This window comes from Poecilia mexicana, unplaced genomic scaffold, assembly GCF_051168715.1.
Source record: "Poecilia mexicana isolate PSO_F unplaced genomic scaffold, ASM5116871v1 scaffold_4, whole genome shotgun sequence".
Taxonomy (NCBI): Eukaryota; Metazoa; Chordata; class Actinopteri; order Cyprinodontiformes; family Poeciliidae; genus Poecilia; species Poecilia mexicana.
The window spans coordinates 10,878,698-10,900,877 of record NW_028263373.1 but is presented as its reverse complement, the minus strand read 5'-3'; the positions used below and the strand labels follow the sequence as shown (position 1 = coordinate 10,900,877).

Genomic DNA, 22,180 nt, shown 5'->3' with positions numbered 1-22,180 from the left:
GAGTTCTTCACATTATGGGACGGTGAATTTGGTCATTAGTCATTTTGCTTGGAAGCTTGGTAAATGTTAAACGGTCGTTTTAGCTCCATCTTCATGAATCCCATTTAAAAGACCACAGAGATTTTTATTGGTGCCTGGAAACGCACAGCTGCTTTTCATTCACATTGTGTGTCTGTTGGAGTCCTGACCAAAACATGTTTCTATACCTCCATAGAAACATCATGTTTCTATGGAGGTATACAAATAAACTGGTGCTACAGTCGTAGTTGGTGGCTGTGTTAATCCACCTAATCAGCAGCAACTCGTTTGCATATTCCAAGTCTGCCAGGAGTGAAGTAAGCGTCTGGAGTTTTTGACGAGCTGTCGTATGTGGAATGGTACTGAAGAATGCACATTTGTGTGGAAGTGTATACCTCTGCGTGTAATGCTTATGTTGTAAAAAAAAAAACTATTTTTAGAGTTTGCACAATAAATGATCACATTCAAACATTTTTCTAAGGCCTTCATACTCTTCAAGTGTAAAAAAGGTGGTGCATGAAAAGTACCTTTTCCCTCCTAGGTGTACGCTTTAGTACTTTTCTGTGCTTTTCAAGATCTGACGTAAAATCAGGATTGGCTGATTTTAGAAGCTGTCAGGTGAGAGAAACTCACCTGTTCAACTTTCTTTTGTGAAAGTTGATGGTTAACATTTGCTAATACAGCATTGTGTCAACCATTTTGAGGCAGCTTTACATTGCTGACTTCAAATAAAACTAAAATCTGCAGACTTTTGTCTGACAAATCCTTCACTTTTTCTGAAGCTTTCTGAAAGTTTTTTTTTTTTTGTCTTTTTAGAAATGCCTTTCACATCGTCACCTCTGGAAATCTGAACTATGAAACTCTTCAATCTGGAAATACCTTTCTGAGCTTTTCAAAAGGCAAACGCTTACATTTCACATAACATGTTCAAAAACACTAACTTTAGTGTTTTTTAATGTATACATAACTTTAGATTAGCAAAGAATAACGTTTCCATCTAAAATTCACTTTCTTGTATAAAGTTAGAGTTGGCCAAAATGTAAGACATGAAAGAAGTTGCAAACAGTCAACGTTCCAGGTTTATTTTCAAGCAGACGTTACTCTTTGTGAATAGTTCATTAAAACCCAAGCAGTAAGAAAACATTCTTTAAGCATTCATTCAGTGTGTGTAAAATTGCTACATATCTTCTACATTAAATTTCTTAGTCATTATTTTAAGGTCATGGGGGTTCAATTCAGCTCCCACTTTGAAGGCCTTCTCTATGAGAAGGCCTAGCATAGACAGAAGGTGAAAATCATAAGCAAAGGAGGTCCAACTACAGTGCAGCAGCTGCACTTTGTTCCGATGGTCCATCATGCAGGGTTTTTTTTTTTGTAAGCAGGTGGAGCTAGATGAAGCTAAGAGTCAGACCACTTCACTCTTGTGATGAATAGCTGAAACGGCTGCTGGCTCTGGATGTGATCCAGGTTGGGTCTTTTGGTGGAAATCAATGGTCATGATGGAGAGCAAGATGGAGCTGTGGTCTGAGTTAGAAGATGAATCGTTAGGAGCGCAGGCGTGCTTTAGGTGATGTCCTCCAGGATGTAAAAGATGAGCTCCATCACTAAAGGCTGTTCGCCTCTCTTGTGGCCCCTGCTGTGGATGACTGGGATCAACACGCTATCCAGGGCATTGAGGTACTGAGCCGGGAGAGGCTGCCCATTACTCCCAGCCACAAATCCCACCTGGAATTACAAAACAAGCTGCTGATTAATTTTAGTGCAGTCACACAAAGGAGATTGTGCAAGAAACCTGGTGATTAGCAATATGTGAGTGAAAGGTTGCGTGCTTTCTTCCCTTCAACTCAACCCAGGGTGAAAATAAATGTAACTGAAGCATTTGTGTTCATTTATATTGATCTAAGATTATCAAAGTTAGTAGAAATTTTTAATTATTAATCCATTACTTCTTCCTTCCCTAAACATGATGCAATAAAGAGGGTCATCATTGCTTTTAGCTGCTGGGCTCCTAACTGGTAGAGGATCTACCATCTCATAGAGTGAGCAGGATAGAGAAAATGTGGCACAAATATCTAAAAAAAAAAAACTACAGCAGGGTTACATCTTGGTCACCATGATCATTTTAGGCCATCTATATGCCAAAAAACGTAAACATGTGGCAAAAGCTCATATTTGCTACTGAGAGCACATGTGGGATTAGCAGACTCCTCCCTAAACACGCCTCCTTTTTTCCAGGCTCCTCCCTTGACACGCCTCCTTTTATCAGGCTCCTCCCTCGACACACCTCCTTTTAAATGGCAGTAGATGTAAACGAGCCCTGCACGTGTGTTTCTCCTGGCTGCACAGTAAAAAATCATGACGTCTCGCGGGAAGAAAAGAAAAGAAAATTGGATGCAAGTGGAAGACTCAAAGAGTAAGGTCTAAAAATACAGACTCAACAACTTTTAATATTCCGTGTGCAAAACCCGGCATGCCTTAATGATTACATTATTGGCACGCGCCATTATTGAAAATGTGTGTCGAAGAAACCGTAAGACTGAGATTTTAAGCTTTACCTATGTGTTCATTCAAAAGTGCTGGAAGCAGAGATATTCAAGGGTTTCAAATAATGCCCTTCAACAGGAAGTCACTCTATCATTTACATGAAATTATGCTGACAAGTTGATGTCTTCATGGCCGCCTTCCTAATTCATATGAAACTTGCTGTTATGTAATGCTGTTGGCATGTTTCTTTTAAAAATACCAGGAGGACTTTACGAGAGTGCAAGACAAGTTCTCTGAAATACAATGTGTGAAATAAAAAACATTCAACGTGATATTCATCTACAGCCAGATCAACACAGATTTGATTAATCAGACAGACAATCACAATCACAATTCATTTATGGATATTTCAAACACCAGCTGTCAATCCTAGAGAAAACCTGTGGGGTTAGCAAAATATGGCATTATAGAAAAGAGTTCTGGTTGTGAAACGTTACTGAAGATTATGTTTAATATTACTATTTAATGGCAGCAGGGACACCAACAGCAATTTGGAAATTTTCCTGACAAACATTTCTTTGTGAGTGATTCTTCACTAAAACTAGTTTGGAAATTAAAAATTAAGTGTTAGTTTTTTTATTATTATTTTTAATTGTGAGGTTATGTCACTGCAACAAAATTTGCATTGCACTTGAGGGTTTTTTTTAACTCTTCACCAGGTGTGCCAGCATGTTTGTCCACATCTGTATTAAGCTACAGATTTTAACAGAAAAGCAGATGTCAGAACATAAAAATCTTCTCAGGTTAACAGTAGGCAACAACATCGGAGGTATTTTCCATAGGCGCCACACTCATTAGTTTCTGACCTCGTGAGAGTCAAAAGTGACCCGCAGCCCCAGTTTAGCCATGCCGTCCTCCTTCAGCAGCTTCAGGTGTGGACACAGGGCCAGGCAAAACGCCCGAGCGATGCGCTCCGTGAGTCGGCTCTGTTCGGCAGAGTCTGTCACTCCTCTCTTGGGATTGTGTCCTCTCACCAGGAAGAACACCTGGACAGTAGAGGGTTTTATACATGCAAAAGAGACTTTGTGATTCAGATAGATCATGCACATGTTGTGTTTTAATGTGTACTTCTGTCCAGCGGATGGTCTTCCCATTTTCTTTGTGTTCTGACTTTTGGAACATCTTTGTACTGCTGATGGACTCCATGGATTTCCCATCGATGGGGCTTATGACCCTGCAGAGCAAAACAATTTCTTAAGCCAGAACATGTAGGAACTATTTATCTGGACATTGAAGTCCTGGACTGTTGATACAACTAATGAAACAACTTAATTAGTTTTCGACTCTATTTTGACTTGTATTGTTCTGTAGGGCTAAGCTCAGCTTCAAACAGGTGGAAGCACCAACCCCCTATTCACAGTGCACTTCTCCTCCACCCACTGTAAACAAACAAGCTCCCGGCTCTCTGGTTGGTCGAGCCGCCCGCACGTGACGGTGTAGTCTTTCATCTCCCGGAGCGACCGGCGGATCTCCACCATGGTCTCCACGGTGACCTGTACCATAAGCCCATCTAAGGAGAAGGGGACAGCAATACAAGAAAAACACACAAACAGACACGAGTGGGGACACACAGTCACACATGCATCAACAGGCAGCGACACACTCCTGACAGCCTGTTAAGTTGTCCACACACAAACACACACACAAAGAGCATCATATTCTGAATAACCCTAGTTTAGAGGTAAGGTGTTGGATTAGAAATGTCCTGTGAGCAGGTCAAATGTTTTGTGCTTCCCTTCTTATATCCCTAGATGTCGTACCCTCCACGATGCTGGACTTGGCCAGGCAACCCGCCGAGGCTTTCAGGGCGCTGCTGAATATAAAAAAGCACGATCCAGTAACTAGAAAGAGAAAAAGACAGAAACAAAGAAAAGAGCAAAAGTTTAAGTCATGCTACAAATCGAACATTTTGTGCCCTCTGGTGTTACAGATCTGAAACTGCAGCCACATTTCTTTAAAAGTAAAATACTGTCTTGAAGTTTCTGTATGTGAATGTAATCAAAAAGAACTAATGTTAAAGAGTGTATAATTTTAGTACTGCAACAATAAAAAAAGAGAATAGTCAATCTGTTCCGATTTCAACAACACTAATAATTCCTATAGCAGTTGTACCTCATCGATTGGGTTAGACATTTAGGGTAAAACCAGTGTCCATACTGTCTTGATAATGTTACTTTGGTTTCTCAATGATCTATTACCTTTGCGAGGCTGGTTGTGGATGCTGATAGCTTGGGTTTGGTACTGGCCGTCGTCGGTTTGCACACAGATGAGGTGGGAATCTGCTGTCTCATTGAAGGATGCCCCTATTGCCAGCACATGTTCATTGGACTTGTTTATGGCCTTCATTAACTGAGAAAAGGGAACAGAAAAAGCCCACAATAACAATCAAGGCGCAGATATGTATACATTTCCTTTTGAGGCTCGGTCTTTATACCTCATTATACCCAGTAGTCGGTATGTTTATGAGAGTCTTCTGAGCCTCTAGATCCACAGTGAGCCCCGGTACTAGTGGTAGGCTGTAGCGGTAATTCCTAAAGTCCTGAAAAACAGGAAGTATAAAGAGGTCTGTGTCTGTGATGGGAAGTTCGGCAGAAGTTATGACAGCAAACTTCCCCCTTATGCTGGTAAATCCAGTGTTGAAAGAAGTGAAAGCCGTTGCAACATGCTATACTCACGACTAACAGTCTCATTATGGTGTGACCTATTTCCCCAAAGAGGGGCTTCCTGAACCGCACGCTGTACAGAGGACAAGGATAAACTGGACAAAGAAATAAACGTGAACGACTCAGGAGGAAACTTGACACGTTACAGCTGGATGATGTCACAGAGTGGCATTGCTCACATCTATACTCTGCCCCAAGTCTCAGCATGAGGCGCAGGGGAAACGCTTTAGCCCACGGCACCTCTGCTCTGTGGACCAGCAGGCCGAAGAGGTAGGGCTGATTGGGCAGAGGTAGACCCTGAAGCGACTGAAGGGTGGAGCAAACGTACATGAAGCCTGCATGATCCTCGCTGCCTAGGAATTGGCTGCCGAACAGGAAGAGCGACAGGTGCCTTACAACCTTCCCTGCAGAAACGAAGAACTGCAGGTCAGCCGAGTCATTGTGACAAGGCATATACCTCGAGGCGAAAGCCATGTTCGCTATTCAGATTGACTAGTCTAATCGTCCTACCAGTCACGGTGTCCCTGTAAAGTTGGAGGAAGTGACTGAAAATGTCTTTGGGGAAACTTTTCTCCTCAGGCAGACACTGAAGGAGCACTACCACCTCCACCTGGCCCACAGCATGCATCCCCTTCGTCGTCACACACCAGCACTTCCTGTTGACATCTAACACACATTTAACATCTTTGAGTTTTAGGATTATAGCTTCTAAGGCAGATGAGGAACTTCATATATGCAAATTACATTTTATTGGGGAAGAGTGGGGTCAAAATGGAGAAAGAAAAAGGAAATCAAATACATACAGTTGACAAGTTTGACCATAGCAAGTAGGTTTGCATTGAGGACAAACACCAGTGGCTTTGGCCGGCCGCTCTCCAGCTCCTGAATGAGTAGCATCTCGGAGGGCTTCTCCTCCACGGTGTAATCTGAGTGAGGGGGGAGAGGGGGGGGGGAAAGTCACATGACTATAATCTCATCCCCTGCAAACCAATAATCCAAAATTCTTCCAGATTTATTTTATTCCCCTGATCAGTTTAGGCCACACTTTTTAAGAATGATGATGTAATAAAATTTCTTAACAGAAAAAAAAAAATAGAAAGGGGTTAATGCACACCTGACAGGGCAGATGGATAAAATGTCTCCGCTACCCAAAGTATTTGTTAGTATGACAGATTGACGCCAGCAGAAGGTAAGTTGAAAATTAAATTACGAGCACATTCTGTCAGATCTGCTTAAAAGTTTCACGACGTTCTGCAGCTGCTGACTTAACTTTCCCACTTTTTCTCTCATTACTTTTTTAATCTTCCCTTTGTTAGCAAGACGGACATGCAGCTGAACATTGAGCTCTACATTTTCACCTTCTGCTGTTCTCCCTGCTTTGCATAGAGCTCGTATGTTATTTCCCATGTTTGCTCTCACTGCTGGGCGTAGCAATAAAAGAAGCAGAGGCAGAAGAAAAAAAAGAGCTGCTGAAACTTCACCTCCTTTGACTCCAGTAGAGGTGAGGATGGGCGGGAGGCCGTCTAAGGGGATGAGGTTGGCGGAGCTGCTCACTAAGGCTGTGGGGCCCCAGCCATGAGGACCACATGCCTCCTAAAGTCACATTAAAAAAGATTAGCAATTTATGAAGTATTTACACCGTAAAAAAAAAAAAAAAAAAACTACAGGCAGGTACGGCTCAATGCAAAGGTACTCATACCTTTGCATTGCAAAGCTTCTCGTCATTCAAAATCAGCTTTGTCAGAGTTTCAAATTTTATAACAAACTTATGTTTTTCTTTTTTGTGTTACAGATCACAAGTAGTATGTATTTGTGAAGAAGAAGGGTAATGGTGAATGCTTTTATATTTTTTTTTCATAATGGACAATATAGAATATCATATGTGTTTGTACTGAGCCCCTTTGACTTTGATAGCCCTAAATAAAATACCCAGCTAAATAAGAAAATAAAGTACGATTTAGTGTCAGTAAAAATACAGCTATTCTATTGGAGAATATTATTGAGCAAACAGCGTTATGAAGCCTAAAGTCACTCCAGTTGAGATAAAACTGTTGAGAAGTTTAGAGAAAGGTTAGGCTATCGAAATAAACTATTTTGATTTCAACATTTAACAGAGTAAACTATTCAACAAAATGAGGAGCCTGGCATTAATCAAGAAAGAAGCAAATAGGCCATTGCTAGCTGTGGAGGAGTTCCAGAGATCCACAGCTCAGGTGGGAGGAAGGTTTTAAAAAGTAAAATTATTTCACAACTGTGTACTCATTTAAGTCGGTGTATGACATCAAATCCCAGTGAAATACGCTGACGTTTGTGTTCGCAACATTAGATTCGTTTTAGACCGGTGTGTATCTGGCTATATTTTTCATCTTTTAGACCTACATTAATTGTTGTCCTGTGTGGTTTTAAGGTTCTCCTGATCTGCGGTGAACCAGCAGGACTTCTACCAGGCTCGCCCAACTCCCGCCTCATCAGGGGTGAGAAGGTGAGTCCTCTCACTGGTGTGGCTGGAGCAGACTCAGACTGCTGACCAGTGAGGATTTCATCTGCAAACCACACCCTCCTTTTCCCTCTCGGAGGAGTCCCTGAAGGAGAAGACATAACACTTTAGTAGAGCATTTCCTTTTTGTTTGGTTTTTTTACACGTAGTAAACAACTACAGTAGCAATTTACTTACTCTTGACGAGTTCTGAATGGCAGGATACGCAAACCCTCCCTTCCTTGCCATCCAGATGTGTTAGTCTAAACTTCAGATTGGAGCAGAGCGCGCAAAACACCTGCCAACATGCACACGTTCGTTTCACACTGTGTTTCACTTCACGCACGCTTCGTTATCACATAGGAGATGTTCAAGTTTTGAGTAAATCAAACTGCCCCTCACCTTGCCACAGGCACGGCAGTGGTGCCTCCTCTTGGTAAATGTAAACTTTGTCCCGCACTTCATGCAGACCTGAGCTTCAGCATCAGGAACCCACACCGGCGCCACCTCCCCCAGGATGTCACCCTGGTCCTCAGGCAGAACTCCAGACGGGCTCACCTGGGAGTCATTATCAGGATCCGTCGGAGGATCGGCGTTCTTCCCCTTTGCTTCATCCTCACCGGCTCCCTGGGTCTTGCCTCCTCTCGTCTCGGCTCCGCCTTTTGATTTGACCTTCCTGAACTCCCGAGTCCTAATGCACGGATTCTCGTTCGACGAAGCGGAAGATGCTGCAGCTTCATCTAAGCTGGAAAAATGCTCTGCCTGCTCCAACCCACTTTCTTCCCTTTCCTTCTCCTCAATCACAGACTCCTCTTTGGACGGGATAACTTGAGACTGAACGCCTTCCGCCTGATCCTCCTCTTCTGGCCAGGCGGCCTCGGCGGGGCTCAAAACCAGGGTGCTAGAAGGGTCGTCATCGCCCCACGTGGAGATGGTGGTCACGGTGCAGCTGCCTTCCTCCAGCTGGGACTGTGACGCTGCTTTGGTTGGCCGCTCCAGTGGTTTTTGCCCACATTGCCTTCCGATTGTCGCGTCTGAGGAGGCTTTGGAGGGAGAATGTGGTCGGAATTGACTGGAGCTCAGTCCAGGCTTGGTCATTTCACCATCTTTGAGGACCAGTAGGCAGGGTCTGTTCAGCCACTGCTGCTTGGAGTCCTGAAGAGATGGGTTGTCTCCTTCATCTGCTCAGACAAAAGTGGGGAGAGACATGTCTTTGTCCCGACTGTGCATACTCTTTAAACCTTTACATGTATTTTTTCCACATTGCAACACCAATTTTAGTGTATTTTCTTTGGACTATGTGTGATAGATCAACAAAATGTAGTGAAATATTGTGAAGTTTTGTGGTGAAAATTGTTACACAAAACATTTTTATTTTTTCTGAATGAAAATGTGAATATCGTGGAGCGATCTCAGCCAATAAAGCTGATTCTTGTCACGTAGGTTCGAGGGGTATGATGAAATTCAGGAAAAACAAGAAGCAGCATAGTAATGTTCTCTAAGTGAAGTCCAATTTGGTGGTTACTATAAGCCGATATCTTGCGATGTTAATTTAATATTTTCAGATGATTTTCTTTCCTTAAGTTGTTATCTGAGCAAAATACTTAAACATGATACTGCCAGCCCAGTGCTTCGCTGTTGGCTCAATTTTTTCAGGCTTGCGAGTTTTCTCTCACTTCATGCATGGATATAACTCAAAGTTGGTTTCTTTGTTCCTTGACACATTTACAAAATAAACCTGGCTTTTAAATGTTGATTTTGGTCTACAGGTCTTGTCTTCTCCAGGTAGCATTTCATCCCATACCGGAGCAAGTCTTGTTCCTCTTACTTGATTCAGCCAACATCTTTTCTTTTGGTGAGGTTAGAACGCACACATGTTTTTTTTTTGTATTAAAAAAACATCCAGCTCTAAGATACAAAACGTTTGCCGTTTGAAAACATGATAGCTCTTTCCACATAATTGTTTGAACAAATGAACGAAGCAGTGAACCTTTAGGCATCTGGAAACTATCTGAAATTGTGACTTGTGGAGTCACAAGTCTTTTCTTGATATCTTGTCTGATTTGTTTTGGTTTTCCCACTGTGTCATGCAAGTAAGCTATAGTGTCTGAGTTTATTTGGAAAAAAAAAATAAAAATACTTGCTTCTATTTAACTCAACCTACCAAAGTCATGACATCATCATCATCATCATCATCAAGGCTCTTCCAAATGTTTGAAGGCAGACGTTGAAGTAAAAATAAAAATAGAGGGGTAAAAAGGTTGTCCTTTCATATAACGCATGTAAATATCTGGTTTTATCTGTATATGCAAACCAGTGATACAAGCTCCTCCTTCTCTCTACCTTGATTCATTATTTTTTGTGACCTTCTGCAGCCGCAGCCAATCACTGATTAGATCTCTAATGGCTCGTTGAACCGCAAATATCGACGCACGAGAGGAAGTCAAGCAGACTGCAGCTCTAGTCAACCCTTAGGATTAACAAAATGTTTGGAGACACCCTTGCAAATAGATTTGTGTTTGATGTTGGAGCTCGTCCACCTAATTAAATGACTAATCCTGCAGTTCAAACTGCATTGCAGCTTTAATGAAAGAGAAACGGGCCGGGTGGAGTCGCTCCTGCGGCGGACAGAGAAGCATCAGTGTAAAAAGACGAAAGCGGCCGCAGCATCCCGCTCCTCGCGTCGCGCGCTCTCCTTATCGGGACAGTGACGCATTCGGCACACACGTGCAAAAGAGCTTTCATCCTGCCACGCGGTAATCGAGCCCCGGCCAGCCGGCCGGCAATGCGACATCCTCTTGGTTACATCACATCCAGCCGGACAGGTCATGTGTGCGGACACAAACACGCGTGTTTGAAATGATGCGGTCAAGGAGCTCGGCCAATGCTGTGTCAGCGTTCTTTATCATCATCCTGCAACGCGGCATCACAGAAACTGGATCAGCCTGCTTAAATGTATGCGTGCATGCACGCAGCCCCTTACCCTCCGTTACTTCTCCTAGAAGGCTTTCATTCTCGTCATCCCGGGCAGAGAAGAACTTCAGCATCTTATCCCGTTACATCTGAGTGCAGGGAAAGCAGCCGTGGCTTGCCCAAGAGCAGAGAATGAGATGATTCGTCCTCCTGTCTTGTAGCGCCCCCCCCTCCTCGCTCCCCTCTCTCATGGAGATCTCCCCTCCTTTGCCCCCTCCTCCCCGGTGTCTCTCTGCAGCTCTTAGAAGAAATCCAAGAGGTGTGCAGAAACGTCCCTCCCCAGTTTGCTGTCCACACAGCCCGCAGGACAGTGTGCGAGCCAAGATAACAGTGCATAGATGCCAGCCTTATGCACAATCTGTCAGGCTGTTTCAGCAAGTCAGCATAAGCACAAAACCTCTGAGGGGAAAAAATAGGTTAATAACGTTTCTACATTCACCACAGCACTATGTAAAAAAAATTAAAATAAAAAAATGTTTGTCACATTTATTTTGCCATAAACAAACAAAATGAAACCGATTTAAGACCTTCTGTGTATAACGTGTAATCTTCACGATGACTAATAATAAAGTGGTGAGATTTAAGCCAGGTTTTCCACACGCCAGCCTGACTGTAAAGTAGAAAAGTCTCTGGGATTGTTGATGACATGTGAAATGCCTGGGCGACATAAACGCAGAGAGACGTTTCTGCTTCTTCTCGGTCCACGAGGTCGTCAACGTCTGCGTCAGTTTGCCTCGTCCTTTGAAGCTTCGTCGAAGTTCTCCACCAGATCTGCGACACAGGAGCAGATACGCTGTTATTTACGCAACTTCAATGATTTGCAGCGGCATTCATACCGTTTCAACACGTTCGCATTTTTTCCACAAACTTCCAAGATATTAAGTCTGTGATATTTCGAAGACACGCAGGAGGACACAAGAAGAAAAAACAGAGAGGAGGACACGATTAAGGGAGGGAAGCGAGGAGGAAAACAAAAATGAGATCACTAAGGACGAAGTAAAACACAGAAGAAATAAAGAGGAGACATTTTTCAAAAAATGTCAGTCAGACTGCTCATGTCAGATGTAAGCTCAACTCACATCTTACTGACATTTTATATTTGTTTCTAGAGGCACATCCTGTTGTCTGTAACGTCGGTTTCGGGGGGACTGGACAAGCTGAATGTGAACAGACTCTGCCAGGAGTTTGTTGAATCCGGCGACACCTGAGGAAGTACATCTAGTTCTTTTATTCAGAGAAGTGGTGGAAATGTTTTTAGTGTGGCTGACAGACACTGTGGTTTTTCACACACGGACAGATAAGCTCACATACGGTAGATAAATTGTATGGATGGCTAAAACATTTAATTTATTTCTAAGCCTACAAGCTACAATTTATCAATAAAAATATAGGCACTGTGCATTTATGAGTGGAACGAGAGAGCATTTGTTGGAGTTACAACTAGTTTCAAGAGTTTTTCTGTGATCCAGCATGGTTTATGGTAAACTGCTAACAACACGTCATGATCTTTATGGCCTTCTATTCCATAAAGATCAGATTTGTGGAATTACAATTAGTTGTCTTTGCTAAAGATTCTTTCACTTAAGCTGTAGGCCTCTGCAGCTCCTCCCGAGTTGCTACAGGTTTTACGGTACTTCTGCAAGTAATGATCTCCTTGCCAGCCCTTTCAGTTTAGATCGACGGACGTGTCCGAGTAGGTCTGGAGTTGCGCCGTACTCTTTCCATTCTCAGACGATGGATTGAACAGGTCTCCGTGAGGCGATCAAAGCTTGGGATGTTGCTTTATAACCCAACTCGGCATCAACTTTCTCCCCGAGCTGTCCGCTGTGATCCTCAACGCTGTTTGTTCTCTAATATTCTCTAACAAACCTCAGAGGTCACAACAGGACACTTGGATTTGTACTGCGATTAAATTACACAATGTCAGCACTGCACACTGGAGTTACTCCATTAGATTTAGCAAGCGCGACTGAATTTTCGTTGCTTACAGCACGTGTAAACAGCTGTGACATTTACAAAGAACATACCTGGAACCTCATCATCCTCTTCCTCAATGTCTTCTGGTTTGGGAGGTTTGCCATCGAGAGCTGGGAGAGAAGAAAGATCCATAACATAAACCAATTATGTTTGCATAATTTAAAACTAACAATCAAATACCAGGAAGGTTTATTTTAATAACCTGTTGTTACTGAGTCTCTAAAGCAGGGGTGTCCAAAGTCGGTCCTCAAGGGCCAGCATCCTGCATGTTTTAGTTCTCCCCCTAGTGGTTGTAACAACCTCCTCATCAAGTCAGTGTTCTGCTTAGGCCTTCTAATGAGCCATCATTTGACGCAGGTGTGTAAAACCAGGGAGAGAACTAAAACATGCAGGATGCCGGCCCTCGAGGACCGACTTTGGACACCCCTGCTCTAAAGGTTTAAATAAAAGATGCAATGATTTTATACCATTTAATAATATCTAATTGCCATTGATGGACACCATATATATTCTGAGATGCTAAAGCTCACAGAAAATAGCGGGGAAAAGAGAGAAAGGGACATGTGGGCTACTCATAACGGACATCATTATTGCAATATTCAGCAACAGTACTCCAATTACACACTTCCATTTTATCGCACAGCTCTCCATTTTGTGTACAAAACAGATTGGAGATCTTAGTTTCAGAACAAGATGTAATTATTGTGAACATGAGATCAAGCTTAATGACTGGATGCATATCAGTGGCATCAAAGATATGTACAAAGATAATGATTCCAGGAATAAAGATAAAGCTTGATGTGCTAGAAAAAATAAGTTCTTACTTTTCAGTCTGTCACTATATGCTTATAGTTACTAGATGAGTTACTAGATGGTGTCATGTGGTAACTTGCTGAGGCGTATCACTTTTTCCAATAAACAGACGAGTCCATATGTTGATAATTGACTTAATGAGCAAGTTACGTATTCACTCGATGAAATTGGACAAAGATCCCCTTAAACTGCAGCACTCACCATCTTGTCTCTATTGAGACGGAGATTCTTTCAAAGGTTTTTTTGTAAAATGATCCCTCCCAGAATTAGGCGATCAAGCAATCTAATCCGGTAACATACTTGTGCCACTTTATTCCTCTTCTCAGGATGACAAAACATCCACAAGGCAACATTTTAGGCAGCTACTTATTTCTCCACACCAGCAGCTACGGACAGAAATCCTTCGCTCGACCTGCACCCACCTTGCCGGGGGAAGTGTTCAGCCAGCTTCCGCAGGCTGCTGAGGCTGTCCGCTCCCAGCTGACTGAGGATGCTGGGAAGCATCTCTGTGAGCTGCTTGGTCTCGGCGTGGCCCGTGATGGCGAACGTGTTGGCGGACAGAGACGCCTGGACCTTCGGGTTGTTAAAGTGGATCACAGTCCCGTCGTCCTTGATCATGTTCACCTGGAGCGGAGAAAGAACGGATTAAGTCTAAGCATGTTTGGCGTGCTGCGAAGTAAGGGAAGCTGCCTGGGTTATTATGAAACGCAGAAGCGCTCGATTTTGTGTTTGTACCTCCTCGATTCCAGCTATGTTGTTGACAACCAACTTCTTCAGCGAACTCTGGAGCTTTTTGTCGTCTGCCGTTGCGGTTCTGTGCACCACCTTCTTCTTCCTACGCGCTGAGCCCTGAAACCAAAACACACAAAAAAGCTCTTCAGTGATAAAGCCACTTGCAAAAGTGCAGAGATCTGTAAAAAGTGGGTAAACATATGAATACTGAATTGAATACTGTAACAGTTTTTGTTTTGCACGACAAAGAAAAACCCGATTTTAATTCATTAATCTGAGTCTAAAACCTTTAATATTTCAATACACTTAATCTGGTTGGTGCCTTGATTTAGGCACCAAACAAACAAATGATTCAACACTGGTAAATCAATCATCTGAAAACGGGAAGAGCATGGTACAATTGGAAACCTACCCAGACATGGTTCTCCACCTAAAATACTGATTGACTGCTCTAAGCAGAAATGCAGCCAAGAGGCCCCAAGTGACTCCAGGGGAGAAGGAGAGATTCATAGCTAAAGTGGGAGAATATGTTGTCGGAAACACCATAAGCTGTGTAATCTACCACTCTGGGTGTTGTAAAAAATTGAAAGAAGGAAGTCACAGTGAAATGAAGGCCATAAAAAGTTGGATTGCAGTGTGAACAAGTGGGCAAAGGGACTTGAAGTCTATAAGGTGGATATTCTGGAGTGGCCCAGTCGAAGTCCACACCTTGATCCCCAAGAGATTATGTGACTTGAAAGGGGGATGTTCACAGCATGTCCCCACAACCTGACAGAACTTCAACAGTTTTAGCAAGAAGAAAAATGCAAGATCCAGACTGAGACCCATCCACACAGACTCCACACTGTGATTGCAACCAAAGGTGCATCTGTCAATTATTGACATGAATGGGGTGAATATGTATGTCCTTATTGTGTTTTATTTAATCCTCATCATTTTGTAGGAATTAGTTTTCCTTTAACATTTAACAGAGGGGAGGGGTATATTTTATTTATTTTATGTAAAAAAAAAAGCTACATTTTGTTTATTGTGATTGATTTGTAAAAACAATAAAAGAGTAAAGCATTCAAGAGAGTGAATACTTTTATGGGCACTGTATTTCTGCATCTTGACAGTCTGAACCATTCTTTCTCTCCTTTTTTTCTTAGTTCTCATTGCTTATTTGCAACACGTTTTTAAGATATCATTGTTGCCAAAGACCAGACTGAATTGGACAGCTCACCTTTCCTCCTATCCGCACCTGGGCTTGAAGCTTTGCCAGTTTCTCTTGATTCATGCCGTCACCTGCCAGGAAACCACACAATGACATCAGCAGCATAAAAAAAAAAGAAAAAAAAAAAGAACTACTGATATGGCATAACAGCTGCTTTTATTAGTTTCAACATTAGCTCTGCCTTTAAGGAACACCGTGCAGAAATAAAACAGATCTATAAAAAGCGCACACATGCTTTAAATTGGACGCCAGCTGATGCGATCAGATGTGAATTGGTCAGCCTGCTTGTCCAACAGCTGCACACATGGACCGATAACAAACAACGCAGCCGTCCTCTCCTCCGTCCAGAAAACAACGACCTCACGGTCCGCTCACACAAACAAGCTGTAATCTGAACAAACCTGCAGAAATCTCCCCAGATGTTTGCAGCAGAGAAGCACACAGCGGCGTCTTTCTGTTCTTCTTCGTTTTCGATCAGTAATAGAGACCAGAGATCGGGATTATGCTGACACCTACTGGACGTTTAGCATATTACAAAAACAAAGCAATTGCTTTCTCATATTGATTCGTAAAACACCTGAATTTTATACTGAGGTTCGTTCTGTTTTAATGACTCCTAATATACGCATAAAGTGTATTCTGTGCTTTTGGGACTGTATTTACCAACCTCTATTTATAATGTTTGCACTTGACATAACTGACTTTTACAGCTAATATGTTAGAATAGCACTAATGCAATCGATAGATGAAACTATCACACTAACATAATGACATGACATTAGTTCAATGCTTGTAAGTCGTTCAAAACATTTTACCCAAAAATCAACCATTTCTTTTGTGAAAATACACTAGAGAAGTGGAGAGAGATTTGTTCTGTGGGGCTCTATTAGCTCAATTACCTGCATTTCTCTCATCAAGCGAGAAACCACCACTCTAATTAGTTTGCATGACTGTATTTTATTATTACAGCTTCAATAGCGGGAGCAATTTACAATGAAAGGTCAAAACAAAAACTCTCAGTCATCTTACATCAATGAGTTCACTCTGCAGGAGTTTGAAATAACCTTTCTGTAATGGAGTTAAGCAGAAATATTCACATCCAAAATGTTTTAATCAAAAACAAGGTCAATGTTGATCAAATTACATAAGTGGTTGTTGCAAGTATGATCCTATGCTGAAATCATTCATTCACATTTCACGTCAAAGTGGAACGATGTCCTGGAGCTGCACTCAAAACAGAGACACTAAGCTTCACTAGAACAACAAATGGTGGAAATAATCCTCCAAAATGTCTCCTAAGCACTAAAAATTTCAGACTGTTTTGTTCTGGGCCACTTATGGAGCAAAGACGATTCTCAATGTGATGTTAAAATGCAACGTCATTCAGAGCAGAACTTGCACTGCCGCTTGCGTAGTCAACCAGTGACATGTGAAATGTTTCCACATCCTGGTCCTGTTTTCTCTTCAGATAAAACCTTTCTGGCCAGAGTTCAGGTGATGGTTTGGACGGCGGTGTCTGGCAGGGGCTGTCTGCTGTAGCGGATGCAGTAAGATTTGCTTGGCTCCCCCGAGCTGCCGAGCGTGCTGCGCTGCCAGCGGTGGAAGGTGTGCAGCTTCGAGCCCCAGCAGCTGTGAAACAACATGAAGATTTTCCTCAGGACGGCCTTCCTCAAAAGGATGTAGACCCAGGGGTCCAAGATCTGGTTCCATGTGGCCATCCGTACCGTCGTCAGCAGACTGAAACTGGACGGTTCGTCTTTAGCTATGGTGCTGAGAATGATCACGTGGACCTGAAGCACAGAATAATACAAAGTGAAATGCTACAGAGCTAAAGAAAATAGCTTGAATTTGAGTTTGTTGGCCAGTTATTCCAGTGAAAGAGAAAGAATTGCTGAAAAAAGATAAACATTTTATGCAAAATTTACGTTTTTCTTGTTTTATGCACCGCGTTGTGATCTATATTTTGTCAATGACTAAGTTATCGATCCAAAGATCAGTTTTGATTTGTGTTTTGGAGCATGATGTGGGTGGACACCCCAAGTGTGTCATGTGAAAGGAGATTGACTCGAATGTTCAAAAACAACCCAGGGAACCTCCAGATGTTAAAGACAAGAAATACGCTTGAACTCCAGTGTCTCTGTCCACAGTGGAGCGTCTTTATTGTCACCAAGGACAACGATCTCAAAACACACATAATGGAATGGGTAATGCAGGCTAACATTAAGCTTCTCAAACGCCCACGACCTGAACCATAATGAAGATTTGTGGACTACGTTTAAAAGCTACGTCCATTCCAGGAAACCAATCAATTTGAATGAGCGCTACTGTTTCTGATAACAGCATTTAAATATGCAGACAGAAACTTGCTTAATGCTACAAATGGAGTGCAATTTCTCTACAAATTGCTGATGAATATATTAGCGGGAGGGAACATCTGCATATTTGAGTCTATAATTTTGATCCTGAGAGAAAAGTTAAGAAGTTAAAGTAAAATAAGTATGCATACCATAATTCTGACTCCAACGTAGCCTAGTGAATAAATAAAAATAAAGATAGGAAATGGAAAGCCTAGGATTGTACTTTGATTAAGGTCTTAGTCTCACTCTCAAAACCTCAAACACCAACAAATGTGTAACTAGTGAAGCTCTTTGTATTGGCTCCTAAAAAAGAATAGCGAAATTCTTCCCATCAAATCTGCTAAGTAACGACACGCTGGGAACAAGTGCTCACCAGTAACGGCCCCCAGCACACGCAGGACACCAGCATGATAGCCAGCAGCTGGCAGATCATTTCCAGGTGGTAGGACGTGCCTCTGCTGCCGGGTTTGTGGCGCAGCCTGCCGAGCAGCAGGGCGCAGCTCGCCAGAGTGTTGCACACGATGGAGAGCAGAAGAGCCAGCAGACCCAGAACGGAGAAGATCAGAGGCAGCAGCACATCTAGCCAGTCTCTGGGCTGCTCCATGTGGAAGAAGCACCAGCTCCTGGACCTCTGAACCTCGTAGGGTCTCCTCAGCAGCACAGGCAGCAACGCCACCAGGGCGGCGAGCAGCCAGGTGAAACCGAGCAGCCTCTTCATGAGGTGCGAGGACAACACTGCCGAGTGGAAGATGGGCTTGGTTACGCCAATGAAGCGCTCCACGGCCATTGCACTTGAGAGGAACAAGGGGCTCAGGCCGTAGAACACCATGCACACCCCGAAGATGCTGCAGACGATGCCATGCGGGTCGAAAGTGTCCCACTTCCTGTGAAAGCGGTAGACATGCAGCACCAGGGAGCCGTTGATAAGGTGACCCAGCAGGTCGGTGGTCACCAGGCTGCTGGCAAACAGCAGGAAGGATGCCTTGGACTTGATGCGGTGGCGACTGTAGGATTTGATCAGAATGAAGAGAGCGAAGCTGTTGGAGAAGATGCCCACAGTCATGGAGATGACGGATGCAGTGACAGACAGCTCCTTATGGCAGCAGGTGGAGTTGGAACCTCTGACCTCTGACCCGTATTGGGTTTTGGAGCTCTCGTTGGATGACATCACTTACTGCAATCTCTAAAAAAAATAATAATAATAAAAATAATAATAAAAATAAAAATAAATAAAATTGAAAAACAGATTTAATCTACTTGAATCATAACTTTACAAGTATTTTTGCGCTATATGATTTTCTTGACAAATCATACAGATGTTTTCTTGTAGAATTAATTAAGATACCCTCATGTTTATAAATAACATCTGCGCTCAGCTTGAGCTGTAAAAAAGATCTTCAAATCAAATAATATTGCAGAATGTAGTTAAAAAAAAAAAACATGATCGCACCAGCTCAGTAAAACTGGCAATTAAAGCAAATTCCAGGTCTATATGTCGCTCTTGTTAAGCGCCTGCAAATGTCAGAAGAAGAAACACTTCTTACCTCCAGTTTAGTTTGCTGTCTCCTGTGGTAAACAGCCTCCCCAAGTCGCTGTCTTTTGAATCAGCAGAATTAAAGGCGCATCTCCCCGTCTCTCGGTGACTGCCACTGAAAGTCGCTGTTCCGCCTTCGCTCAGCAGGTGGACACCTTGGTGAGAGCTCAAAGACGAGGCGAGCTGCGCATCATCGACTCAGACGCACCTTAAAAACATTTGAATTTGAGGGGAGACAGAAAAATAACAGGAAAAGACCGAATGCCCTCTTTTTTTTTTTTTTTTTTTTTTTTGCTGTTGTTGTTGTTGTTGTTTTGTTTTGTCAGGCGAAAATCTGACCTGGCAGTGAAACAAAGTTGTGTCCGTTGTTAAATTACGCATTGTCTTTGATTCACTTGACACCCATTTAACTCAATTGCGCTTCTCTAACAACACAAGTCAGAAAAATGGATGTAAAGACCGAGGCGACACGAAAGGGTGGAGTGGGGAGGGAGGGACCATTCAAACCCACTCCCACCCAGGACTTATAGGCATGATGAATTTGAGTATTGAACGGAGCGAGGGAGAGTTGATAGTTATTTATTTTACAGTGTCAGACTTTGGAGAATTTCAAAAGTCACTTACTCTCGGCTCTCGGCTCAAAATAGAAACATTTAAGTAAAAAATAAATAAATAAGGAGGCATACAATGTTTTAAAACTATGGACATTAAGTTTAGAGAGCATTCACAGTTTGGCTCTAACTCAGTAAAGCTTAGATAATGGTTGGACTGGTCTGGGATTTTTTTTCAGCCGTTTGGGGTTATGTTAGAAAATGGAAACAGCAAAAAAAAATAAATAAATAAAGTAGAAGAATAAAAAAGTAGCTCTGCATGTTTGACTTAGGAACGTACGGAAGTGTTTCACTGCCAGAGATGGAAAACAAATAAAGTAGCATTGGAACTTTCTCGCTGTGACCACATTTATATCTCATGAAAAACCAAACTATGATTTTGCTTAAACGAAAAAGGTCACATCAGCCAAATGGCAACAGCTTGTGGGATGTTTCAGTCTACAGAAACACAGTGAGACGACGGAGAGTCGGATGAGGAAGCCCCTTTATGCCTTTTTAAGAAGTCGTGATTTGTCAGAGAAACGCACGAGAAAGTTTCTAGGTCTAACAAGAAATAAAACTCGCCTCTTAAAAACAAGTTTCGTATCCCATTACATCAAGAAACTCTCTTTAATGAGACGCTCCTCATTCCTTGGGGAATCAATCGAGTAGTGTCATAATTTTACTCATAAAGTTTCCAGATTTGCAAGGTGGAAACAAAACAAACAGCAAATAAATAACAGTCTCCTTAAGGTGAAAGGTCAGGGCTTTTCTCATCAATCCAGACCCCAAAGTTCAATGTTGCTGCCTTGAAGATACGCTAAAAGGTAAAAAACTGTGTGCACATCTTGCATTGAGTGAAAATACAAAATGCAGAGAGACAATTGCAGAGAAACCAGTTTTCTGAGCAAAACTGGTTTTGCTAAGAGTAACGATTCTGCTTACTGAGTCATAACACTTCAAATCAAATCAAATCAAATTTTATTTGTATAGCACAATTCAGCAGCGAGGCATTTCAAAGCGCTTCACATCATAAACACAAAAGCACAACGTCATGCAACATAGAATCAACAGTCAAGACATTACATTAAGTCAAGTGCCATCATTAAATTTATAATTGGTTTTCACACTTGGAACTGGAACATAATTTCCCATCTCCAGTTAAGTCTGCAAAATTTGCTGTGTAGAAAATAAATGTAGAACATATAACCAATTTTCTTGGTACATTTGTTTCTTCTGTCTTGATATTCACACCCAAAGTTGAAAAAAATAAAATAAAAATCTTCCATGTCTCGGTCTCCATAACGAGCTGTCTTCTTCTCTCAACCTGGACTCACGCTCACTGCTGAAGCTGAAAGGTCATCGTGTTGTTTAAGTCTCCCGACGTCGACAGCAACTGGAGCACCTCGTTGAAACTTTTCAAGCACTTTCTGAGAATTGCTCTCATGTTCAATTCAATTTATTCATTCGACCTCTTGGCCAGAATCCAGGTAAAGCAGCGGAAATCACTTCAGCCAAAAGTATTGCTCACTTTGTGGGCATCATTATGAAATTACTCCTCTTCGTTGCCCAGGCAAAGTCTAGCACAAAGTTATCAGCGCTGAAGACTTCCTGCTGTATTCACAGCATACGGTGGATTCAAAGCTATCTACAAATTTGCTTTGGTCAAATATATAAAATTACGATAAAATACAAAAAAAGGTTTGTGACTGCAATGGGACAGAACGAGGAGAAAGTTCAAGGGTTGTGAATGATTTTACAAAGCCGTGCACACACACTCAATGCTCACGTCTTATTTCTCGTAGTTTGTGTTTTGGCGTAAAGAAAATCCTGTGCAACGTTTCCTTTTATCTTGGAGGAGTTGCTTCTTCAAAAATTCCAAATACATTCAAAACAGTTTAACTTTAAAAAATACCTTTTGTTATCCTTGCATGCACCGTCAGTCGAAAACAAACATGCATGCATCATTTCTTAATGCATAAAAGCCTTAAGAACGATTGAAAAAAAAAAAAGACACTCGCTGTTATTAGTTCTTGCATCATTCAGTAGGGGATGAAACACAAAGTGAACCTCAGAGGCATGCTGCAACAGCCTGCGAGGGGAAATTCAAACGTTATTCCTTATATTTAGCCTTACTTTGAACAGATAAAACAAAAGGCATGCATGCAAGTCGTCACTGTTGGTCTAATGCCTCTGTTTGAGGAGCCATTTCGCTTTTTGTTTTGTTTTTCTTTTCTTTTCTTTTTGGAAGCAGTTTGTTGAGTTTGGCACTTTGAGCTCTGATGAAACT

At 42.2% G+C, this 22,180-nt stretch overlaps 3 protein-coding genes across 4 annotated transcripts; all 3 read right to left on the bottom strand.

Moving 5' to 3' along the window:
• Positions 1-1,084: 1,084 nt before the first annotated feature.
• Positions 1,085-11,021, bottom strand: zfyve9b (zinc finger, FYVE domain containing 9b). Its single transcript, XM_015000487.2, has 16 exons — positions 10,685-11,021; positions 8,104-8,882; positions 7,900-7,999; positions 7,605-7,807; positions 6,707-6,818; positions 6,029-6,151; positions 5,736-5,891; positions 5,405-5,629; positions 5,238-5,320; positions 4,997-5,101; positions 4,761-4,911; positions 4,323-4,403; positions 3,910-4,072; positions 3,631-3,736; positions 3,369-3,548; positions 1,085-1,743 (listed from the first exon to the last, which is right to left on the bottom strand). The coding sequence occupies exons 1-16, from the start codon at positions 10,746-10,748 to the stop codon at positions 1,582-1,584; spliced, it is 2,793 nt and encodes a 930-aa protein (XP_014855973.2). The 5' UTR covers positions 10,749-11,021; the 3' UTR covers positions 1,085-1,581.
• Positions 11,022-11,145: 124 nt separating this feature from the next.
• Positions 11,146-15,918, bottom strand: btf3l4 (basic transcription factor 3 like 4). Of its 2 annotated transcripts, none has more exons than XM_015000497.2 (6): positions 15,811-15,918; positions 15,419-15,480; positions 14,200-14,313; positions 13,887-14,088; positions 12,702-12,761; positions 11,146-11,445 (listed from the first exon to the last, which is right to left on the bottom strand). In XM_015000497.2, exons 2-6 carry the CDS (start codon positions 15,470-15,472, stop codon positions 11,399-11,401), a joined length of 477 nt encoding a protein of 158 aa, XP_014855983.1. In that variant the 5' UTR covers positions 15,473-15,480; positions 15,811-15,918; the 3' UTR covers positions 11,146-11,398. The 2 variants fall into 2 exon arrangements, with proteins under 2 accessions (XP_014855983.1, XP_014855984.1); XM_015000498.2 differs by lacking the exon at positions 15,811-15,918 and adding an exon at positions 15,641-15,762.
• Positions 15,919-16,346: 428 nt separating this feature from the next.
• On the bottom strand, positions 16,347-20,656 carry ptgfr (prostaglandin F receptor (FP)). Its single transcript, XM_088005252.1, has 2 exons — positions 18,140-20,656; positions 16,347-17,199 (listed from the first exon to the last, which is right to left on the bottom strand). Exons 1-2 carry the CDS (start codon positions 18,932-18,934, stop codon positions 16,900-16,902), a joined length of 1,095 nt encoding a protein of 364 aa, XP_087861378.1. The 5' UTR covers positions 18,935-20,656; the 3' UTR covers positions 16,347-16,899.
• Positions 20,657-22,180: the final 1,524 nt, after the last annotated feature.